Here is a 23,387-nt window from a genome sequence, read left to right on the forward strand (position 1 = left end):
TTGTGTTCATCGAGTTTACTGTGTTAATTGTTCTTTTCTTTTTTTTTTTTTTTTCCATATTTTTTCCCTTTTCCTATTCATTTTCTTATTCCCTTTTTTATTCTATTCCCATTCTTTCTTTTTTTTTTTTTTTTTTTTTTTTTCGTACCAATATGGACCTCACCATTTTGTAATTTTTTTTTTTTTCGTATTAATTTTATAAGGAAAAAACTTTTTAAAAACAAATGTATTGTATGTATATGTTAAATTTAAGTTGGAGCTTTTTTTTTTTTTTTATTTATTATATTCCATTTGAAATTTATGAATTCTTCTTCAACGCATTTCCAGACCTTAAAAAGATATCAGGTTGGAAATGTATATCATATGAATAAGAAGCAGTAAATCATATTTAATTTAAATATAAGCGGAAAGTATATATTGTTTTGCCAATTTTTTATTTTTTATTTTCTTCTTTTCTTTTTTCTTTTTATCGTGGAACGTAAGAATAATTTTTTTACAAAATGTGAAAGCATATGACATACTGCATATCATTCATAAGTTGTGTGATATGCGTTTTATTATACGCAAGTATATAACAGGGAATGTATGCACATATGTATATATATATGTACATTTATGTACGTTGTTGCGTATTGTCGATAGAAAATAATTATTTTCGAAGAAACGAAGTGCATAGCGTTTACTTTTCCATATATTATAAATAAATGAAAAAAAGAGAAAGCAGAATAAAATTGTAAGTGACTGTGAGTTATAAGACCTTTTTCTGCAATATTTGCTACTCCTTCCTTCTCTTTTTGGCGTGCTCCTATATTTCAATTATGCACATAAAATGGGTATGCGTACGTATAATACTTACGTGTAACACAGATTTATAACACAAACACATGTAGTGAGGAGAATAAACCAATGGTTTTCATTTTATGGGCATCTAAAACGAATTTGTACATATATATATATATGCATATATTACTATATTTATATGTATAATCCCAGCATTCTTTTATCAAATCTCGTTCAGCATTAACGAATGAATCGCTTTCAATTAAAATTTGCCGTATAGTTTCATACTTTTAATTAAAAAGGTAAATGTACGTATGCACAGTGTTACGGGCACATACGTAATGATATATAGGACTAAATAAACTGTGGAAAGTTATTAACTGAAGAGGAGAATAAGTATGTCGACATGTCCTATATATGTGCACATATATATATATATATATATATATATATACATACACAAGTATATATATTTGTACATTTAACGTAATTTTATATAAAATAGCGAAACCCGCAGTACAGTTAATATATAATTCAATTTTTTTTTTTTGTCAACGGTGTAGTCATGTTATGCATACATATATATATGTATATATTTATTTATATTTTTTTCTTATCACTTAAGCTAATTTTATAGAACTAATTTGTAGTTTTATTCTTCCATACCTAATTTTGAATATTTTATTTTCTTAAATTCTCGTTCACAACGAATATTGACTGTATGAATAAGCTCCTTCTTATTTTTACTTTTCTTATCTCTCTTCTTATTCTTATTCTTATTCTTATTCTTATTCTTATTCTTATTCTTATTCTTATTCTTATTCTTATTCTTATTCTTATTCTTATTCTTATTCTTATTCTTATTCTTATTCTTATTCTTATTCTTATTCTTATTCTTATTCTTATTCTTATTCTTATTCTTATTCTTATTCTTATTCTTATTCTTATTCTTATTCTTATTCTTTTTCTTATTCTTATTCTTATTCTTATTCTTATTCTTATTCTTATTCTTATTCTTATTCTTATTCTTATTCTTATTCTTATTCTTATTCTTATTCTTATTCTTATTCTTATTCTTATTCTTATTCTTATTCTTATTCTTATTCTTATTATTATTCTTATTCTTATTCTTATTCTTATTCTTATTCTTATTCTTATTCTTATTCTTATTCTTATTCTTATTCTTATTCTTATTCTTATTCTTATTCTTATTCTTATTCTTATTCTTATTCTTATTCTTATTCTTATTCTTATTCTTATTCTTATTCTTATTCTTATTCTTATTCTTATTCTTTCTCTTTCTCTTTCTCTTTTTTTTTTTTTTTTTTTCTATAGTGTTTGTGTAATTTCTAATTTAATATATTACATTTCATTCTTTATTTTCCCCTCTGTATGTTTTTTTTTCTTTTTTTAGTTCCCCATATGCAGCACCTTTCACTATATATACATATTCTTATATGTTCATATATGTGTATATTTATGCGTTTATATATGCACAAGTGTATGTGTGTATATGGGTATATGCTTATATATAAATATATATATGTATACAAAGCCAATTTTCTTTGTTAAGGCCCTTTTAAATATTTGCTATTATGGATTTGATAAAACACCTTAATGAAAATGACAAAATTCGTAATATCTGCATTTTAGCTCATGTAGACCATGGGAAAACAACCCTTGTTGACAACTTGATCAGTTCTAATAAAATTATAAGTGATAAGAATATTGGGAAAGTGAAATATTTAGATAGTAGAGAAGATGAACAGAAGCGACAAATAACTATGAAGAGCTCAAGTATTCTTTTAAAACATACATACAGTAAACTTTACCTAAGTGAAATATTTAATGATATAACTGATAGTACAAAAGGGGGTAATAATCAGTGCAATGTAAAGAATGAAAATTATGAGATGCATGTCAACCATAAAGAATTTGTAAAAAATGATAATAACGAAAATGCTCTGAAATGCGGAAAGGATTCAATAAATATTGAAAAGGAATGTGGTGATAGCAAGGAAAATGATGAAGAATCCCTTGTACGAACGAGAAATAATAATTATGTTAGTGATAATAACCATAATAATAGTAGAAGCAGTGGCACGCATCTAATTAACATTATCGACACGCCCGGGCATGTCGATTTTTCATCCGAGGTTTCCACGTGTGTAAGAATTTGTGATGGCTCGTTAATTCTAATTGATTGCATAGAAGGTCTATGCAGTCAAACGAAGACTGTTTTAAGGCAAACATGGAAAGAAATGATAAAAAGCATTATAGTAATTAATAAAATAGATAAGTTAATTACTAATCAAAATATGGATAGTATAAGTGCATATGAACATATAAATAATATAATTGAACAAGTGAATGCATATATATATCAATTATATATTGAAGAAAATATGAACAATGAAAATATTGAAACATCAGAATTAGAAAAATATTCATATTCTCCTTTAAAAGGAAATGTATTACTATGTAGTAGTATACATTGCTGGTGTGTTGATATGAATATTTTTTCAATTTTATTTTGTAAAAAAATGAATATAGATTTGAACAATTCTTATAAAATAAAAAAGTACATGTGGAATCAATACTATTTTAATATGAAAGAAAAGAAAATTTTAAAAATACCTAATGATACTAACTATTCATGTAATAATATGAGTACAAAAAAAAAAAAAAAAAAAATTTGTTTTCTCTAGTTGTTTTGGATTTTCTTTGGAAAATATATGATATTACTACAATAAATAGAGATGATGACAAAATAAAAAAATTATGCTCCGAATTAAATATTTCGGATCAATTCTTAAAAAAAAACCAACAAAATAATTCTGAAAACAATACTTTTATTTTAACTTATATAATGTCCCATTTTTTAAATCTTTCTAGATCCATATTTAATGCATGTATAGAAATGTTTCCTTCTCCAAAATCAATTGATGAAAGTAGACTTTTTAAAATTTTCCCATCTTTATATAATGAAAAAATATACAAGAATATTATTAACTGTTCATTAACTAATGAGTTTACCATTATATATATATCTAAATACATCTGTGCAAATATACATAATAATACCTTAGTAGGATTTAAGGGATTCTATGATAAAAACACATTCCTCTCTATTTGTAGAATTTATTCAGGAATGCTATATCAAAACATGATTTTATATATTTGCGGAAAAAGTATTAAAACTGTCGTTAAAAAAATTTATATATGTATGGGAGGAGATCTTTTACCTATTAATGAAGCATTTGCTGGAAACATTGTAGCTGTATATCTGTCGATTATAAATGATGGTGACCACAGTTGTGTACATAATGACACAAATAGAATAAATGGCTTAAAGGAGCAAGAAATTATTAACATGTCAGATCATAATTTGTGTGAAAAATTTGGACAGCACAACAACGGTTATGTTGGACAAAATGAAAGAGGGGAAGAAGAAAAAGTAGAAGAAGTTAAGGAAGTATTGAAAGAAGAGAAAGAAGTGGAAGAAGAGAAAGAAAAGGACGTCGATGAAGTAGAGGAAGAAGAAACCCTTTTTGAAAACAACAATGGATGCTCTTTAGATAATAAAAAAAAAATTATGAACAGGTCAGGTAATTGCACACCAACAAATAATAAAACAAAAAATACGAATGATCAATTTTGTATTAACACACCTTTAAACATAGGTGGTTCGTGTAATACAGAGGATCTGCAATATTTATCCAACACTTTAATGAAATTAATAAAAAACAAACAGAATAAAAAAGAGCACAATATATTTTTAATGAACAACGATGGCATTTTTTTAAATAAAAATATTACCTTGTCAAGTCAGGAAAATATGGATTCATTTATTTTACCTTTTTCTGACACATCCTCCACAATTTTGCACACAATAATAGAACCAAAAAATATTCAAGACATGAATAAATTTCTTTATGGCTTAATTTTATTATATACATGTGATACATCCATAGACATAGATTTTAACGAGAAGGGTGAATATATTTTAAAATTTTGCGGAGAAATACATATGCAAAAGTGTCTGTCGGACTTCGTCAACATATATAGTAATATAGAAATAAAAACGTCCGATACGAACATATCTATAAGAGAAGGCATAAGTGACAATTACATAAAAGTGAAAAGAAAAAAAAATAAGATACATGATAATTTAAAAGATTTATATAATTATTATTTGAAAATTCATATGGATAGTCATCATAAAATTAGTGAAAATAATAATAATTATAATTATAATAATATGAATGGTGAAATAGCTAAAGACAGTTACAAAATTGTAGCAGGCAACGAAAATTGTAATATTATAAGCAAAGAAAAAAACAGTATTTGTAATAATAATGCTGACGATGGTAATTATTTTACAAAAATGAAAAAAGATGGTTTAGAACATCTGTTTAAAAATATTAATTTAGAAAAAGAAAATCATTTTTTAAATATATTATTTAATTATAGTCATAATACCATATGTCATAAGTTAAATAATAATTCTTTCTACGTTTTTTTGAGCGTACTAGATATGCCAGAAAATATGCTACATTTCTTTGATAAGCATTATTCAAATATACAAACAATTTTAGAAAATAGATCTATATCCCCTTCATTATTAAATTATAGCAAAATAGACCTATCATGTAAAAATGAATATTTTATGTACAAGCAATGTTTAATCAATTTGGAAAAATGTGTTAACGATTTGTGCTTTTCTGATAATATTGATTATGATAATATAATAGAGAACAGGCTGAGTAAATCGATCGTAAGCAGTTCGGTTAAGAGGGAGGAGGGAGAATGGGACAAAGCAGAGGACAAAGAAAAGGAAAAGGTCGCAGAAAGAGATAAGGAGAAAGTTAAGGAAGGGAAAAGTAAAATACATGAACTAAACCAGATCATTAATGAGAATTTGACACATGATTCTAATGACGAAGAATCACAACATAATAACAATGATAGAAATATAATGAATGATTACAATAGTACAGAAAACACCAAAAGGGATAGTAACTATCATAATAATGAAAAAATAAGCAGTTTGAGAAAAAACAAAAACTTCCAATTAGAACTATGGGATATTTGTGTTCAAAATGGTAGTATCACATTATTATATATAAAAAAATACTTTAATAAAAAAAAAAATAATGAATATATACTTGACAATATTTTGACAAATGAAAAATACAAAAATATAATTAATCAAAGATCTTTTGTCGATACATATTTATCAGATACAAATAGTGACATAAATATTTATTTGAATAATATATCTCTTGGATTTAAATTAGCATCCAAATATGGTCCTATTGCTCAGGAACCTATAAGGTAGGATAGAAAACAAAAAATGCATATTTACACGATATGTACAAATATTATACATTCTTTTTCGTTATTCCATGATAAATGTGTACGCATAAGTGTGTACGTTCAAGTGTACGTACATAAATAAAATGTGTACTCAAGTATGTACATATGCATAATCATACATATGTACATGCACATATATTCATATGAAAATGCACACACATGTACATGCACATATATTCATATGAAAATGCACACACATGTACATGCTCGTGTATATACTACTTCTTCCCCCAAGAGGAGCTCTATTCGTAATTGAGGGGTTAATTATTGACGAGGCATCCAATGATGAACCATTTGAAGATGGAAATTCAAAGGATAACTTAGAAGATAAAATAAATGCTGGTAATATTATTGCTTTAATGAAAGAAGCTTGTTTAAATTCAATGCAACAAAATAAACTACGAATTTTTGAACCCATGTTAAGGCTAAATTTAACATGTGAAAGTAATGTACTAGGAAAAGTTTACAATGTATTATTAAAAAGAAGATGTTCTATACTATCAGAAGAAATAAAAGATGGATATTTTTTGTACTGTATAGATGCATATTTACCTTTATTTAATTCTTTTAAATTAGCTGAAGAGTTAAGATCAAAATGCTCAGGTAATGTAATATATGACATTCAATTTAGTCATTGGAATAAATTAAATGAGGACATCTTTTTGTTGAATGACAGCTCATCCGTAATTTATGACGAAGATTTCGACATTAAGTTAACGGATAACACTGCTACCGAAATTGTAAATTATATTAGAAGAGCAAAGGTACGATATAACAATATAAAATAGACAATATAACACGTACATGTAACACTGCCATAAAAGAAGTTACATTAATTTAATCTCCGTAAAAGCTTTATTCACAAGAATGGATGAGCTACATAGAATTGTTCTCATTGAGCACAAAATTTGTATGTACGTATGTATGTATGTGTGTATGTACGTATGTATGTATGTATGTGTGTATGTACGTATGTATGTATGTATGTGTGTATGTACGTATGTATGTATGTATGTATGTATGTATGTACGTATGTACGTATGTATGTATGTATATATTGCGAATGTGTGTATAATAATTTTCAACGTGAATGTAAGTAAAATGATTAAAATTTATAAAATAATTTACTCCTTTTTACAGGGCCTCGAAACGAATGAGAAGATAATACAAAAACCTGAGAAGCAGTGCACCTTAAAAAAATAATGTATTTTATAATGTTAAAATTGATGAAAAACTTATCTATGTGTAACTTATATACAACAACTTTGCTGAATCTTTCTGATATTTATGTAAATCAATTATATTAAAAAAATATTCTGTTTTAATGAACCATCAAATTTGCACCTTTTCATGGCAGATTTACGTATATTATATATATGTAACCTATTTATATTTGACTTTTTTTTTTTTTTTTTTTGTTATAGTTTTTGAAAAAACTAAATCATTTAATAATACCAAAATTAACAATTAAAACGTCTGAAAAAATATATCATATTATTTAATAACAAATTTGCATGTCAATTCTTGTTAATTTTTACATTTTTTAATACATCACTGATCAAATAATTTTTTTAATTATAGTATCTAAAAGGGTTTCTTTTAAAGCGCTTTGTTTATTTGAATAGACGTACACTTATGTATATATATATACATACGTGTGCATATAATTCGTTAATTTATGTCGTACACTTTATGCTTTCACAAAGCTGCCAAGATTGCTAAAATGTAAGTTTTGCAGATCTATTTTTATTTCAAAGCTTTTTTTTTCCTTTTTCATTACTTATCACATAAGATTTTATGAATGTATAAATAATCCTTGGGCATAAAATTGTGTATTATACGCACGCACATACACAAAAATAATAATTCCCAGTTGTACATATTTAAAAGTTTTGCACTAAAAAAGTTGATACCATAATTGTATATTCGCATTGTGATGCGAATTTTATGAATAGACAAATTAAATATTTATTCAAAAAAAAATAAAAAAATATATATATACATATAAATATCACAATATTTTATTCAAAAGCGCAGAAATACTGTTATCAACAATGTTTTTTTTCTTCTTTTTTTTCTTCTTTTTTTTCTTCTTTTTTGATTTGCTTAAATTCTTTTTGACACACACGCCATTTGTATTATTAATTTTTGTATTATCACAATCATTGCTTGTGCATATAGAATTTTTATTAACTTTCTTACAACATTTGTACCCCCATTTTTTTTTTTCTATATCATAATATGAACCATAAATGGACTTATGGTTCTTAACAAATAAGTCTTCATTATATTTCGATTTTATAATTAATTTATTATTTATTGCATCAATTCCATTTTGTTCATTTTCACTAAAAGTGATATTAATTTTCTTGTTTGTATTTTCTTTTTTCCTTTCTTTGTTTATATCGTACAGTATATTATTATGCAGGGCGTTTTTATTATCTTCTTCGTTTTTTGTTAACTGCTTTTTTAAAACATACAATTTGTATTGCTCTTCTCTCTTTTTTAAGTATTTTTCTTCTTCTTCTTTTCTTTTTCGTTCGCTTTCTTCAGCTAACCATACTCTTTCTAAATTTTTTATATTCCCTGAAAATTTTGGGTAAGTGAACATTGGTAAACACGCACAAGATGATATAATCATATTTTGCAAATTCAAGGATTGTAAGTATAAGCACATACATATTATGAGAAACTGCACATACTATGCATATATATATATATATATGTGTACATATGTAATACACAAGTGCAACTTTGTCATAATTCATTTCTTTTGGGTAAATGTACCTGGATGAAAATGCTTATGGTTTATAAAGGAAGCACTTTTGTTTCCTATTTTGTTTATCCACATATTTGTTCACAAAATTTATATAATAAAAGGATAAGTAAAAAATATAATAATGGCCGTATTATATGTATTTTTATTTGTATTTTTCATTTTATCTTTTTTTTGTCTCCAAATTGTTTTGCTTTATTTTGCTTTATTTTGCTTTATTTTGCTTTATTTTGCTTTGTTTTGCTTTATTTTGCTTTGTTTTGCTTTGTTTTGCTTTATTTTGCTTTGTTTAGCTTTATTTTGCTTTGCTTTGCTTTGTTTTTCTTTATTTTGCTTTGTTTTTCTTTGTTTTTCTTTATTTTGCTTTGTTTTTCTTTATTTTGCTTTGTTTTTCTTTGTTTTTCTTTATTTTGCTTTGTTTTTCTTTATTTTGCTTTATTTTGCTTTGTTTTTCTTTATTTTGCTTTATTTTGCTTTGTTTTGCTTTTTTTTTTATTTTGTTTCGCTTTATTTTATTTAGCGTTTTACTGTTTCGCCTTATTGTTTTGCTTTATTGAAAATATTATTTTTTTGTTTTTTTTATATAGCGTGGAAACTTTTGCGTTTTGTTTTTGATTTAATTTTTGCTTTTTATTTTAACTAAATCTTGAAAATAAATGTGAAATGAAAGAAAAACTGTGTTATTACGAGTTATATAGTCAAAATGAAATTAACAATTAACCAAATAAACATATAAATAAGCGAAATGAAATAAAAACTTAAAAAATTATGCGAAACAATTGTGAATAATTTTAGAAGGGCAAAAAATGCATTTTACAATAAAATATTAAAAGCTGAATTATTGTGCGACCCTACTAAAAATAAGAAAAAGAAAAGAATCAAATAAGCAAACGAACAAATGAACAGATATACAAATAAATAGTGTTAAAATCGCCGCTAGTAATTTCGAAAAATGTATAATTATACGACGGAAGTTTATATATTATGAATTCTTTCCCAAGCATGGATAATATAGTTGTAGGCGAGTAAGCATTGAATAATACACTTTCACATTCCGACGAATAATTTTCCAAAAAATAGGTCATTTAACATATTTTATACGCAATATAGAATGGTGTATATGTATGTGTGCATATATATGCATACATACATATATGCATACATACATATATACATACATACAAACATTTATGTATATATATATATTTATACTATATCCATGCAATTATATGTTATTTAAATATGCCCCCAAAATGTACAAAGATATATAATGTGTAACACGGAGCACAATAATTAAAGAAAGTATTGCACGAATAGAGCTAAAATAATTCATGTAATAAAATATATAAAGTTTAAATTAACTGCATAAGGCAGTATAAATATTTTACTTACTATAATATATATTTGTTACAAAAAATACAAAAAATACAAAAAAATGAAAGGAAGGAGATGAAGGGGACAGGTATATATTAAAATAAATATATCAAACAGAGCATACTAATAAAGGCGCAAAGCCCTCAAAAAATTATAACGACATATTATTTTTTTTTTAAATGAGCTTTTTTTGAATAGCTTAAATTCTGCGTAAAAACTTTTGCACGCGTGTATTGATAATATATATACATATATGTATATATATATAAATATTTATAGACCTCCGAAATTTTTGTATAATATTTGCCACGATATAGAAACAGGTTACCAGTATAGTTTTATTTTATTTTATTTTTTATTTTTATTTTATCATATTTTATTTTTTTTATTTTATTATATCATATTTTTATTTTATTTTTTTTTCACTTCCCCAAGGTTACAAAATATGTACGCATATTTCCAATATTTGTTAAGATTTTTTAAAAATTTCAATTACACCTTGACAACTATATTTTCTTTCTTCTTTTTTTTTGATATTTCTGTCTATTAATTGTATGCACTCATTACACATATCTGCACACAAGGTATCAAATATCTTTCTGCTTTGATTTGACAATTTTTCATACCTCTTTTTCGTAGAAGGTTTTTTCTTATAAGTAGAACGTTTAAAAAAGCTTTCGAGATATTTCTCCTTATTTGTTAATATAAGTGACAAAAGATAAATACACGTATTCCAAACACGTCGTACAAAGAGCTCATATAAATTGAACTGTTTCATATTCTTTTGCAAATACTTAAATATATTATAAACCATAAGAATATATCTATACCTATGCAGTTTGCATTCATGATACTATAAATCTTGAACATCCTTTCGTAATATCTTTTCTTATAAATTATTCATCAAAAGGTCTAATAACTGATAGGTAAGCTGACTATTATGATCTTTACTCATTGAACGTAATGTAGACAAATCCATATTTTTTAATTCTTTTTCTGATAAATTCCCCCTTATAAGTATGTTCTCTATTTCTAAATCATTTTCATTTTGTTTAGTTGCTTTTCCCTTTTTTAACATAATCCTTACTTAATTTGCAATATTTGTTAAAGCAATATTATTTGAATTATATGCATTCTCAACCTTTAATTTTTCAGTTGTTTTATTTGAAGACTGACATAAATATCTTGCACATCTGTTACTCACTTGTAGTTCTGAAAGGGGCCCTCTTTTGATATGTGCATATATTCTATAGGATAAAATTTTTTAAAAAAGTTCAAAATTGTGTTTATTGTGAGTCCTTCCTATACGTGCACATTATACTTTGGAAGGAAGTGGAACATATAAGTACATGTATATATGTAAGTATAGGTATATGTACGTATATGTTCCTATATGTGCGTATATGTATACGTATGCGTATGCACACGTATGTATAATTCTCATTTATGAACGTGTATTTTTTCCTTATCATACTGGTATCAACCAACAAATAAAAACAGCTTCAGCTACAAGAGAATGTATGGGTCAGGTAAATCTTAAAAAAGTTTTACGCTCAGTTTTTTTCCCTTTAACATCACATACTTTGGTTGACGAATTTTTAATAGTACAATTTTTCTTCATTAATGATTTGAAACCTGCATTTTACTATTTATTGCCTTGCAAGAACCTATATTTTATTATTTTCTTATTTTTCAAAAGCTAGAAGAAAATTATCCACTTCTTAACATTATAGTGTTGCTTTATCCTTTTGCACTTAAAAAATGTACATATAAAAAGAACATATTTTGACAAATAATAATTTTTCAAATTTTAACGTAAAAACCAAAATAAAAATATAGAAAGAAAAAAAAAAAAAAAAAAAAAAAAAACAAGAATTATAATAGAGTATCCTGAAGCTAAGCTTCTATACCTTACTAATCAGAAATTTTTTTTAAAAAAAAACCATTTTTTTTTCATCAATGTTACATATATTTTTGCAAAATTTAATATAGGTAATATGTAATAATTAATAATATTAATTCTTTTAAAACTACTCTATTATATTAATCTTAAGACCGTATGTTAAATGTATATATATATATATATATATATATATATATTTTTTTAAGTATATAAAAAAGGTGCTTTTTTTTTTTTTTCCCTTTAAATATGATAAATTGCTATATTTTAAAAAATTATATTTTATATATAAATTGTTCTATTTTAAAAAACAATTAAAGCAGATTATTCTTTTCTATATTCTAGAATAATAAAATTTGCTTAACACTTTTTTTTTTTTTTTTGTTATTAAAAATACCTCTTTCTTCTTGCAACCAACTTTCTGAGATGAACTATATATTTATGTTATCCTTAACGAATTTCTTATTTGAATGCAAAGAAAATAAAACTGTAAATTAAGAACACCAAAGAAGGAAAAGGGGATGATTAACAGGAAAGAAAAAGAGCTAATTATTATTTATTATTTGTCATATATATATTTATATATCTGCATATTTGCAAATTTGTATATCTTTTTAATGATTTCTTTCTTCTTCATCATGGACAAAAAGAAACAGCTTCAATTTTTTGTAGTTTGTTCTGTTGTAAACAAAAAATTTATAGTAAAAAATGGCTTGTTCAGCATGACTAAAACTACTATAACAGTATTTGTATGCATGCATGTATATACATATATATGCCATGTTTTTTGTATATTTAATTTTCATTAAACAATGGTCTCTTTTTCACTCTAATGCAAATGTGTTTTGCATTCATATTAATAATAATTTTAATTAAAAATAATGTAAAAAAGAAAAAAATAAAAAATATAATAAATTCAAAAATAAATGAATAAATATGGTGTTAAAAAGGAAGTGCACCTAAAATAAAACGCGAAATTGTACTTGCAGCGCTACAAAAAAGGGAGTTCTGACGTCATAACTATTGATAAATGAAGTTGATACATGTGTGTACAAATACATATATATTTTTTCTCTGTTAAACATTTAAAATGTTTATTTCCCCTTATCTTTAAATAACTAGGCATATAAAAAGTCGGTTATGCGAACACTTTCTTTTTACATAATTTGAATTGTTTTAAAAATTAAAAAGGAAAGAAAATTTTTCATAGCCTTCTGTACTCATGCCAATAAGATCAACTTTCTGACGACTCAGACCCTGACTGAAAAAGGAATAATATGTAGAATGAGCATATTTTACATGTGTACATATATGTGCCAACTTGAGTACATATACAGTTGAACATTAAAATGAACTTTATAATACTCAGAAACAAAAAAAAGTGCTAACAGGATAAAAGTAATAAGCAGGTAGACACATTAACATATATGTAAAACTACGCAATACAAAGGGGTGTATAAATTATATTTAATATGGTAATATTTCAAAAAAAAAAAAAAAAAAAATTCGATAAATACAATAAAATGGTGCAATTATTTAATAGTAATTTTCTTTTTTTTTTTTTTTTTTTTTTTTTGGTTATAATTATCATATGCTTTATTCTTTGTCGCATTTGTATATATATATATATGTATATATATTTTTTTTTATTACGTCTTCTATATCATATTTCCACAAGTTCGTGTTATTGTAAACCATATTAACCATGTGCAAGAACAGCTAAAAGTTGAAAAAACAAAATTTACTATTGTTATTTCCATAATTATTCCGATATATTATTTAATTATATTCACTGTTCATCTCGTAGTTCTTATTAATATGTAGAATAATTTTGCAGAAATAAAAAAAATAATCTTTTAACCTTTTTAACGTTTTTTCCTGTAAAGGCTGATGTTAGCCACAACTGAACCATGTTTTCGTTGCTTTTTAAGGGGAAAAATGAAACTTCCGTATGGGTATATTTATGCACATATATATATAAGCACACACATATAAACATACACACACACGTATAAGCATACACACACACATATAAGCATACACACAAACATATAAGCATACACACACACATATAAGCATACACACACACATATAAGCATACACACAAACATATAAGCATACACACACACATATAAGCATACACACACACATATAAGCATACACACACACATATAAGCATACACACACATATATAAGCATACACACACACATATAAACATACACACACACATATAAACATAAGCACACACATATATACATAAGCACACATACATACATATATATATATATATATATATTTGTATGCGCTTACGTATGAATGTATTTTCATTTTTAAGATATAGCACAAAATATAAACTGCTTCAATGAACAATACTAAAAAGCTTACGCGAAGTTTTCAGCTTGCCTAACTAACTCGGAGTCTTCACTTGCTAAATCTAGCGCACGTACAAAAGCAGAGTCATACGTGTATTTTTATGCACATATGTATATATGCATATATATACATATGTTTACGTATATATAGGTGTGCGTACATATATATACGTGTATGTATATTAGCTCAGCTTTGGAAGGAATTCCTACCAGATTTATTACCAACAAGGGTTATAAATGGTTTTAGTGTCTAAAAAATAGAAAGTAAAAAATAAATAAATAAAAATTAAATCAGTGAATAAAAAAAAAGAGGTATATATATAAGAATTAGACGCACGAAAAAGTACTAAGGCATAAAAATATGCGGTAAATAGAAAAAAGAAGAATATTCCATAATTTTTCATAATTACGTAATATCTCTCATATACACTTGACATGTTTAAATAAACCGTTTTAACATATTCAAGTGTTGAAGGGTTTGTAAGATCAAAAACGAGAAAATAAGCCATCCTCCCTGAAAAAAAAAAAAAAAAAGTAAATACACACACACAAATCATGTTTTATAAACATCAATTATGTGTACATATTTAGGTTAATATTATAGAATTTTTATTTTTTCGACAATAGAAATATCTCATAGCATTATAAACAACTGCAAAAATTAAAAAATAATGAATATTTTCTTTTTTTTTAACCATAGCTAATTGAGTTATATTTATCTTCTGTTTTAAAAGGAATGGATGGCTTTTCAAAGAAACTGAATACTGGATTTCTCGTGGTGTTACTATTGGTTGTTACTGTGAAGAATTATATTTTAAATTTTCATTTTGTTAAGAATTTTAAAATATAAGAATAGACAAGCGCATTAGCATATGTTTTCTGAACAGAGCATACTTTTCTTTCGTTGAGAGAACGAAATAGTTTTGCAGTTACTTGTGTTGGCGTGCACAATACAACCATGCGCAGGTATACATATATATATATATGTACGTATGTATGTAAGTACGTATGTATGTAAGTACGTATGTATGTAAGTACGTATGTATGTAAGTATGTATGTATGTAAGTACGTATGTATGCAAGTACGTATGTATGTAAGTACGTATGTATGTAAGTACGTATGTATGTAAGTACGTATGTATGTAAGTACGTATGTATGCAAGTACGTATGTATGTAAGTACGTATGTATGTAAGCATGTATGTATGTGTGCGCATTTGTCCGACTCATTCATATACATGAAGCCAAGTATTTTTATTTCGAAAAGATAAGTATACTTTCTTTCCTTAGCATATTTGTGAAAATATTTATGTCTACATCAACGGAGGTGTCTTCTATTTCAACGCAGAAAGTTCGGTTCTTGTCCTTGTGCACCTTATAATACACCCTTCAAAATTTTTAAAAGATTATTTTGTAATATATGTATATATTTCCGTAAGTATAATTATTTTATATGTACATGTTTATGTATGTACGCGTCTGAGTTCATATGTTCTTGCGTTTATATTTGCATTACATGGGCATATCTGTATGAGCGTATTTGCTGAAAACTTCGTTATTCATGATGGAATTTATTAGGGATGTCTTTCCAGTGTTTATATAACCAATAACTGTGAGCTGTAATAAAATCATCCTTCATTTTATTTATTTCAAAGAAATAAAATTTATGATTATCTCTTCGATGGATTGGTTGTCTTATAAGCCCTTCAAAAAGTGAGAAGGGGCATAGAGCAAGTGCACATATGTGTACATATATATAAAAACATACATATATATGTACATGTATGTAACTAATGAAGCACATATGTGGTAAAATATAAGCATTAAGCTATTCAGTAAACTAGCAGATAAGATAATATCATTCAATACTTGTTAATTTACTTGGGAATAATTAAATTTGAAAAATAAAATACACTATTTTGAATAAAATTATCAGCGTTATACTGAACTTTCGGATTTTATAATTTTCATTTCGTACATATACACACATGTAACGTGTGTGTACGCGTATATTTTACTTTATTTTGCTTCACTGTATTTTGCTTCACTGTATTTTGCTTCACTGTATTTTGCTTTACTGTATTTTGCTTTACTTTATTTTGCTTTATTTTATTCTATTTTTTTTTTTTTTAAGATAATTACTTAAATTGTAATATTTTTCGTAACAGCGTAAAGTTATGAAAAGTGTAATTTTCCCCTTATTTTTATCTTTTTTTTTTTCTTTTTTTCTTTTTCCTCATTAATAAATTTATACAAATATAAGTAATTCGTAAATGATACTTATACATACATTTCAAATAAAAAAAAAATAATAATTCTTGAAAAAGTCTGCTAGGTCTATGGTAACTAATGAAAATTACACCAGTTTGTTTAGCTCATCAACATATATGTAAGCGCACAAATGTACACATCATTTGGTATACATAATTGTATAAAAAAAATTAAATCAAATCAAATCAAATCAAATCAAACCAAACCAAATCAAACCAAACCAAATCAAATCAAATCAAATCAAATCAAACCAAACCAAATCAAATCAAATCAAATCAAATCAAATCAAACCAAATCAAATCAAACCAAATCAAATCAAATCAAACCAAATCAAATCAAATCAAATCAAATCACATAACATTATAACATTAAATGTTGACAATATATGAATTACATATCTGTACATAATAACGCGAAATGTAGGTATTATGTACATTTTTTAATTTATTTGTAATAAATTCATTTTTTTTGGAAATTTTAAGAGGAAAAATTGTCTTCTCGCACGTGTTCCATTGTTTTATTATTTTATTTATCATATCGTACCTTACCATATATGATTTATTTTATTTTCACTTTTATGTTGCTAATGTTAAAGAGGTCCCATTTTGCAAAAAAAATTTTTTTAGGCAAAATAAAATGTGAGCTTAACAGATGAAATGAAAAAATTAATGGAGGCTTTTTTTTTCTTCATTATGCTTCAAGCATGCATGCCTATTTATTTTTCAGTTAGACATCAATAAAATTAATGAATTAAAGAATTAAAAAATTAGTATATTAGCATATTAATAAATTACGTCATAACCTGAGGCATAAAAATGGGCTTAAATGTAAGCGCAAAATACACATAATGCTATTTGCATACGTCTGTACGACTATACGTTTATACGACTATACGTTTATACGAGTATATGTTTATATGAATATACGTTTATACGAGTATATGTTTATATGAATATACGTTTATACGAGTATATGTTTATATGAATATACGTTTATACGATTATATGTTTATATGACTATACGTTTATACGATTATATGTTTATATGACTATACGTTTATACCATCATACGTCTATACGACTATACGTTTATACCATTTTACGTCTATACGACTACACGTTTATGCTCCACAAAGAACGAAGTTAAAAAAAAAAAAAAAGATCCAATTTTTAGCTGAGTTCAAATGCATATTATTAGGAAAAATATAAGGCTTAACCTTCAACAAACATGCTGTTATAAGCACATTTTTGTGTTAACTCATTTGTATTCGTGTTTGTCCATATTATCTTGCATGTATTCTCATTTTCATTTTCATATGCTGGAAATACTTGCTCAAAGAAGTCAAGACTTGTAAAAAACATTTTTCCAAAAATTTTCTATACATTTACATAAAGCCAAAAAGTCTTCAAAATTCATTATGAAAAACTCATTATATAAACAAAAACTACATAGAATTTCTACTATTTTATTTGTAACACTATATTTTTATCAAAATTTTTATTACATCATATTTAAACAAAAGAAGTACATATTTAACATTTTTTTCTTTTTTTCTTTTTATATTGGCATATTTTTAGGGAGGATTGGACACTAAAAGCTTGATTGAGGTAATGTATATATATATATGTAAATTTTTTTGCAGTGATATTATGCATATGTAGCTCACTCTATGCACTGAATATATAGTAGTTTACACAACATATTGTATGTATGATCTACGTGGTATGCACACATATATATATATATATATATATATATATATATATATATATATATACATATATATATATATATATATATTTGTGTTTGTACGTGGGTGTACTACCTCCCTTTAGGAAAGAGACACTTGGATGAAAAAGTACGAACAGATTGAATTAGAGCATTCAATTTTGAAGAAAACATTACAGAAATTTACAAACCATTCTAGTGATAAAAATGGGCAAGAGCGAAATGATGAAATATTTATGAGAGATGTTTCAATGAAATATAAGTACATGGTAATTAAAAAAATATTCCCATTTTATCTAAGCTACGTACATACTAATATATTATTGATTATTTACCGTTACATGTCTCCGTACTTTACTTAAAAATATAGCTATATACTTAACTGCATCCTGAAATAATAATTATCATGTGCACCTAAAAACTTTACTCCTCTTTTTTCTTTCTCTACTTACTACCTCCACACACAGGAGAATCAGTGCGAATTTCTAAACGTTAATTTAAATATTCTAAGTCTGGAAAAAGAGAAAGAGGTTAAAAAAAACAGAGAGCTGCAAAAAATTATTAACAAACAAAAAAAAGAAATAGATGGGTATAAAAAAATTTTAGAAAAATTGAAAAGTATAATTATATCATTTAAAAAGAAGAAAGATGAAGCAGAAAGTAAAATTTGTTCTATGATAGACAATAACTTAGAGACAAAGAATGATAATAATTTACTAAAAGAAATAATAAAAATAAATGATAGACTTAATGATGTTAATAAGAAAGTAAATGAACAAGTAATAGTCGAATTAGAAAATACAAGAAATAAATTATGTATAGCCAATAATAAAATTAAGAATTTTTTTCAAATTATTACTAACATAAGTGACAGATATTTGAAGTGTAAAAAAGAAAAGGACAAAACGTTACTAGCAACGTTAAAAATTAATGAACAACTTACAGAAGAACTAAGAAAAAAAAAAGCCATAGAAAATTATAATATTCAATGGAAAGTCAAATTAGAAGAATTTAATGCACTCAACGTTTTGCTAAACTATTATGAAGTAAAATATAAAGTGAGCAACGCGAATAGGCACTTAGTCTTGAAGTACATTAACTCGATATCAAGCTCTTCCCCGATAGAGGGCATTAAAAGGGGAAAAAGTAATGGCGTCCTTGGAAGCAGTGATGGTAGTTGCGCCTATAATAGCCGTAATAATATCTTCAATCTAGAGGATGAAAAGGCAGTGAACAGTCTTCTCTTCCACCATCTGTGCAACATTTATAACACAGAAAGAAGTAAACAAAAAGAGGAAGTCACATACGATGAACAGATGAACCTATTAAAAGAGAAAATTCTAACTGAGTACATTTCAAAGACGAACCCACAAAAAGAAAACATGCTTCCTATTAGTATGCCTACAATGGAAAATGAAAAAAAAGACTTAACTACCTCAGAAGCATTTGCCCTTAGCAAATTAAGCTTTTCAAATATTGTAGAAATCCTATATTGCAACATGAAAATAGTGAATGATATTATGGACTGTGTAAATATGTCCTTGCTCCTTTTGATATATATACGCGATACGTATTTAAAAGAAATAATTACAAACATTAATGATCATCCTTCTTATGTCCTATCCTTAGAAAAGGGTAGTATTAGGTTTGGCATTTATTTTTCAATAACACTCTGTAATTTTCTTGTATGTATAATAAAATATGTCCAAATTATTAAAAGCGCGAATAGATATAATAACATCCAATTGTTACAAGATGATAGACTTGCCAACATATTTTGTCTATCTAAATATATATTAGAACAGTTTATGGAAAAAATTAAATTCAAATTGTTCTCTAATAACATTGATTACTCAACACTTAATATGTTAACTAGTATGCTAATAGATATGCACAACACACTGTTTATTACCCATGTGCAATTAGATAAACCGGATGATAGAAAAATGGAGGAAAAGAGTTACCAGTCAAAGCGGCATGCGATATACGAAAAGGAGAGGTACAAAATGACTACGAAAATATACAGTAACCACGAAATGGATGAAAATGGAGAAATCGACCATATTTACTATATTGAAAAGAATAACCAAATGAACGATAAGGAAAAGGAGATAAAATGCAAGGACGTGCGAGAAATGAATACAAACGAAACTGTATCTTCATTCGAGATGTTCTGCTTTTTGAACACCGCCAGTGCAGTTAGCATCCTCCTGATAATTGATAAGGACACATATGTCCATTTTTCCAACGAAGTTGACTTAAATATACAAATGGAGATAATTATAAAATGTGAGGAGGTACTAAAACTAATAAAGACACCACAAAAAATTCTCAATTTTCATTTTATGACTAAGCAGTACAAAATTTCATTTAAAAATTTTATAAGGTACACAGAAAAGTACAAAGAGGTACTCATCAATAACATAAGTAACACAAATAATGAAAAATGGGGAAAAGAATTAAGCAGTACAATAAGTAAAACAAGTAACTACATTTTAAAAGAATTAAAAACCATTTTAGAAAGTTCTAATATTTATTCAATTGATATACAAGAAAAGAAAAAATTATTTATTTTCAAAATTTTTGAAAAATATATAGAAATTTACAATAACGTAATGTCGAAAAAAAACAAAAGGATAATAGAACCTAAGGACTTAGAAGAGAAGGAGGGGGTGATAAAAAAATTAGAGGAAAAAGTAATGTCATGCACAAATACAATTCAAATGCTAGAAAAGAATATTAATATTTTAACAATTAGAGAAGAAAAATTTAATAAAATAAAAATGGACTTTGACATTTTAAAAAAAGAAAAAAATGAATATTTAAGTATTATTACTGATTTACGAAAAAGCAAAAATGAAAGTTTAAATGAAATTACTTATATTTCTAAAAATTACAACGAACTGAAGAATAAATACAATGAGTTATTAAAAAATTATGAACAAAAAAAAAAGTATATAGGGTCTACCAAAAACTTCGAACAATCAAATCTAGACATTTATTATATGAAAAGAATTATAAATAACTTATATTATGAAAATTTCTTGACAAAAATAAATAAACATTACTATCTATTTGATCAAAAAATTAATTATTACAATGATTTATATCTTGATTCTTTAGCAATAAATTTTAATCACTCCTTAGAAAATGAAAATCCTCCAAAAGAAACTAATGAAATTAATAGCAACGAAGTGGATTCTCCAAACAATACGAGGGAAATAAAAAATGAAAAAAAAAAAAAAAAAATTACCTTAAATGAGAATCAACTTCTTCAAGATAATAATACCTTTTTTTCTAATACAAAACATTCAATGTTATATGATGATATTTATAACTGTGAAATAATTAAAAGCAAATTAAAAAGATGCAAAACGGATTATTTTAAAAATAAATTGTATCAAACGACATTAAGCAGTTCTTTTATTCCACGTGAAAATAATAAATCAATTCAACATATTGTTGACATCATTGAATCTTACAAAATTTTAAAAAACGATATATTCACACAAATACTGAATACACCTATTGGTAGTATTAATGACCAAACAAATACTGGAAGTAGCAGCAAAGGGCACTCTCAAAAGTGCGCCCAAAAGTTAGCTCAAGAGAGGGCTCATGTGTACAGCAAATTAAAATCCCTCAAAAGTGTAGTAAATAATTTTTACACTACGAATAAGTTAGCAAAATTTAATGATGCGGTTTCACTTCAAGATAGCATGCTGCGTATTTCTATTCAGGGAAAAAAAGAAGCCGATGAAAGGGTAGTAGCCGGTAGAGAAGCACAGCGAGGGGATGTAGTAGCTAACGTGGAAGCCAGAAATGGAGGGGATGATTCAAGTAATAGAACTAAGGATGGACGTATCCCTTTTGAACATGTGACAACTCTCCCAAGCTGTAATAAGATTATACTAAATGAAAACTCATTTTCTTATTTAATTCAAAATGTATTTAATTTGTAAAAAAAAAAAAAAAAAAAAAAAAAAATTATCATCCACCTAATTAACAACACGTCATTTTACTGAGCATTATTTGTTGTATCAATTTGTGTATTTATTTTGTACATTTTTGTATCTTCTTACATTTCTATTTGCTTATTTTTTTTAATTTTTACCTAAGCATTTGTTTTATTATTTTATTTTATTTTATCTTATTTTTTTTTTTTTTTATTTTATTTTATTTTTTATTTTGTATAACACTTACAATAATACATTTACGATATTTACCTTTGGGCGTACAATAACGCACTATACTTCCTTTCATTTGTTTATGAGACCTACCATAATCAATGAATGTACTTGAAAAACTTTATTCGCCCATAATAGTGATTAACTTTACATACTAGTGTGCAGCTAATACATATTATACTGTAACAATACTTTAATATACGCCAATATAACACAAAAATAATATATTACTATTTCCATCGTATTTTTTTTTTTTTTTTTTTGATACTTGTAAAAATTAGAAAAACTCCGATCCCAAAGCATACTACTTTATAGTGCTATAATATAAATATACGCCTATGGGCATATGTACGTACTTATGTATGTACGTATATATATATACAATGTAGGTATAAAAATAACTACTCTTTCGCGTTTTGAACAACGTATGTGACAATCAAATGCTAATGTATTGTTTCACATTAACTACAATTTAACTTTAATATAGGCGAAAAATATTGCTATGCAAATGTTTTAGTATAAATGTTTTTCCCTTCTTGCGTAAATTACACATATATGTTCATTCCCGAGTCTGCACATAGAGCGTAAAAATAGAAGGCGAGAAAGGGGCGTAATATATG

At 25.6% G+C, this 23,387-nt stretch overlaps 5 protein-coding genes and 1 pseudogene across 6 annotated transcripts; 2 read left to right on the forward strand and 4 right to left on the reverse strand.

Annotated features, from left to right (window-relative positions):
• Window positions 1-1,432: 1,432 nt before the first annotated feature.
• MKS88_004105 lies at window positions 1,433-2,229 on the reverse strand (annotated as a pseudogene). The gene is made up of 2 exons: window positions 2,219-2,229; window positions 1,436-2,129 (listed from the first exon to the last, which is right to left on the reverse strand). Coding segments are annotated over exons 1-2 (705 nt in total).
• Window positions 2,230-2,375: 146 nt separating this feature from the next.
• Window positions 2,376-7,362, forward strand: MKS88_004106 (elongation factor Tu; the record flags this gene model as incomplete). The annotated part of the gene is made up of 4 exons (XM_067217254.1): window positions 2,376-3,438; window positions 3,540-6,117; window positions 6,395-6,923; window positions 7,300-7,362. 4 exons carry the CDS (start codon window positions 2,376-2,378, stop codon window positions 7,360-7,362), a joined length of 4,233 nt encoding a protein of 1,410 aa, XP_067071701.1.
• An 808-nt stretch (window positions 7,363-8,170) lies between these two features.
• Window positions 8,171-8,800, reverse strand: MKS88_004107 (step II splicing factor; the record flags this gene model as incomplete). The annotated part of the gene is made up of 1 exon (XM_067217255.1): window positions 8,171-8,800. One exon carries the CDS (start codon window positions 8,798-8,800, stop codon window positions 8,171-8,173), a length of 630 nt encoding a protein of 209 aa, XP_067071702.1.
• Window positions 8,801-11,198: 2,398 nt separating this feature from the next.
• MKS88_004108 (uncharacterized protein) lies at window positions 11,199-11,930 on the reverse strand (the record flags this gene model as incomplete). Its single annotated transcript, XM_067217256.1, has 3 exons — window positions 11,199-11,391; window positions 11,514-11,556; window positions 11,861-11,930. 3 exons carry the CDS (start codon window positions 11,928-11,930, stop codon window positions 11,199-11,201), a joined length of 306 nt encoding a protein of 101 aa, XP_067071703.1.
• Window positions 11,931-13,385: 1,455 nt separating this feature from the next.
• MKS88_004109 (GTPase) lies at window positions 13,386-16,552 on the reverse strand (the record flags this gene model as incomplete). The annotated part of the gene is made up of 10 exons (XM_067217257.1): window positions 13,386-13,466; window positions 13,863-13,928; window positions 14,071-14,131; window positions 14,596-14,644; window positions 14,793-14,832; window positions 14,993-15,096; window positions 15,278-15,379; window positions 15,859-15,968; window positions 16,186-16,285; window positions 16,531-16,552. 10 exons carry the CDS (start codon window positions 16,550-16,552, stop codon window positions 13,386-13,388), a joined length of 735 nt encoding a protein of 244 aa, XP_067071704.1.
• Window positions 16,553-17,667: 1,115 nt separating this feature from the next.
• Window positions 17,668-22,542, forward strand: MKS88_004110 (uncharacterized protein; the record flags this gene model as incomplete). The annotated part of the gene is made up of 4 exons (XM_067217258.1): window positions 17,668-17,679; window positions 18,430-18,459; window positions 18,688-18,849; window positions 19,048-22,542. 4 exons carry the CDS (start codon window positions 17,668-17,670, stop codon window positions 22,540-22,542), a joined length of 3,699 nt encoding a protein of 1,232 aa, XP_067071705.1.
• Window positions 22,543-23,387: the final 845 nt, after the last annotated feature.

The sequence above is a fragment of the Plasmodium brasilianum genome, chromosome 12, assembly GCF_023973825.1.
Source record: "Plasmodium brasilianum strain Bolivian I chromosome 12, whole genome shotgun sequence".
Classification (NCBI taxonomy): Eukaryota; Apicomplexa; class Aconoidasida; order Haemosporida; family Plasmodiidae; genus Plasmodium; species Plasmodium brasilianum.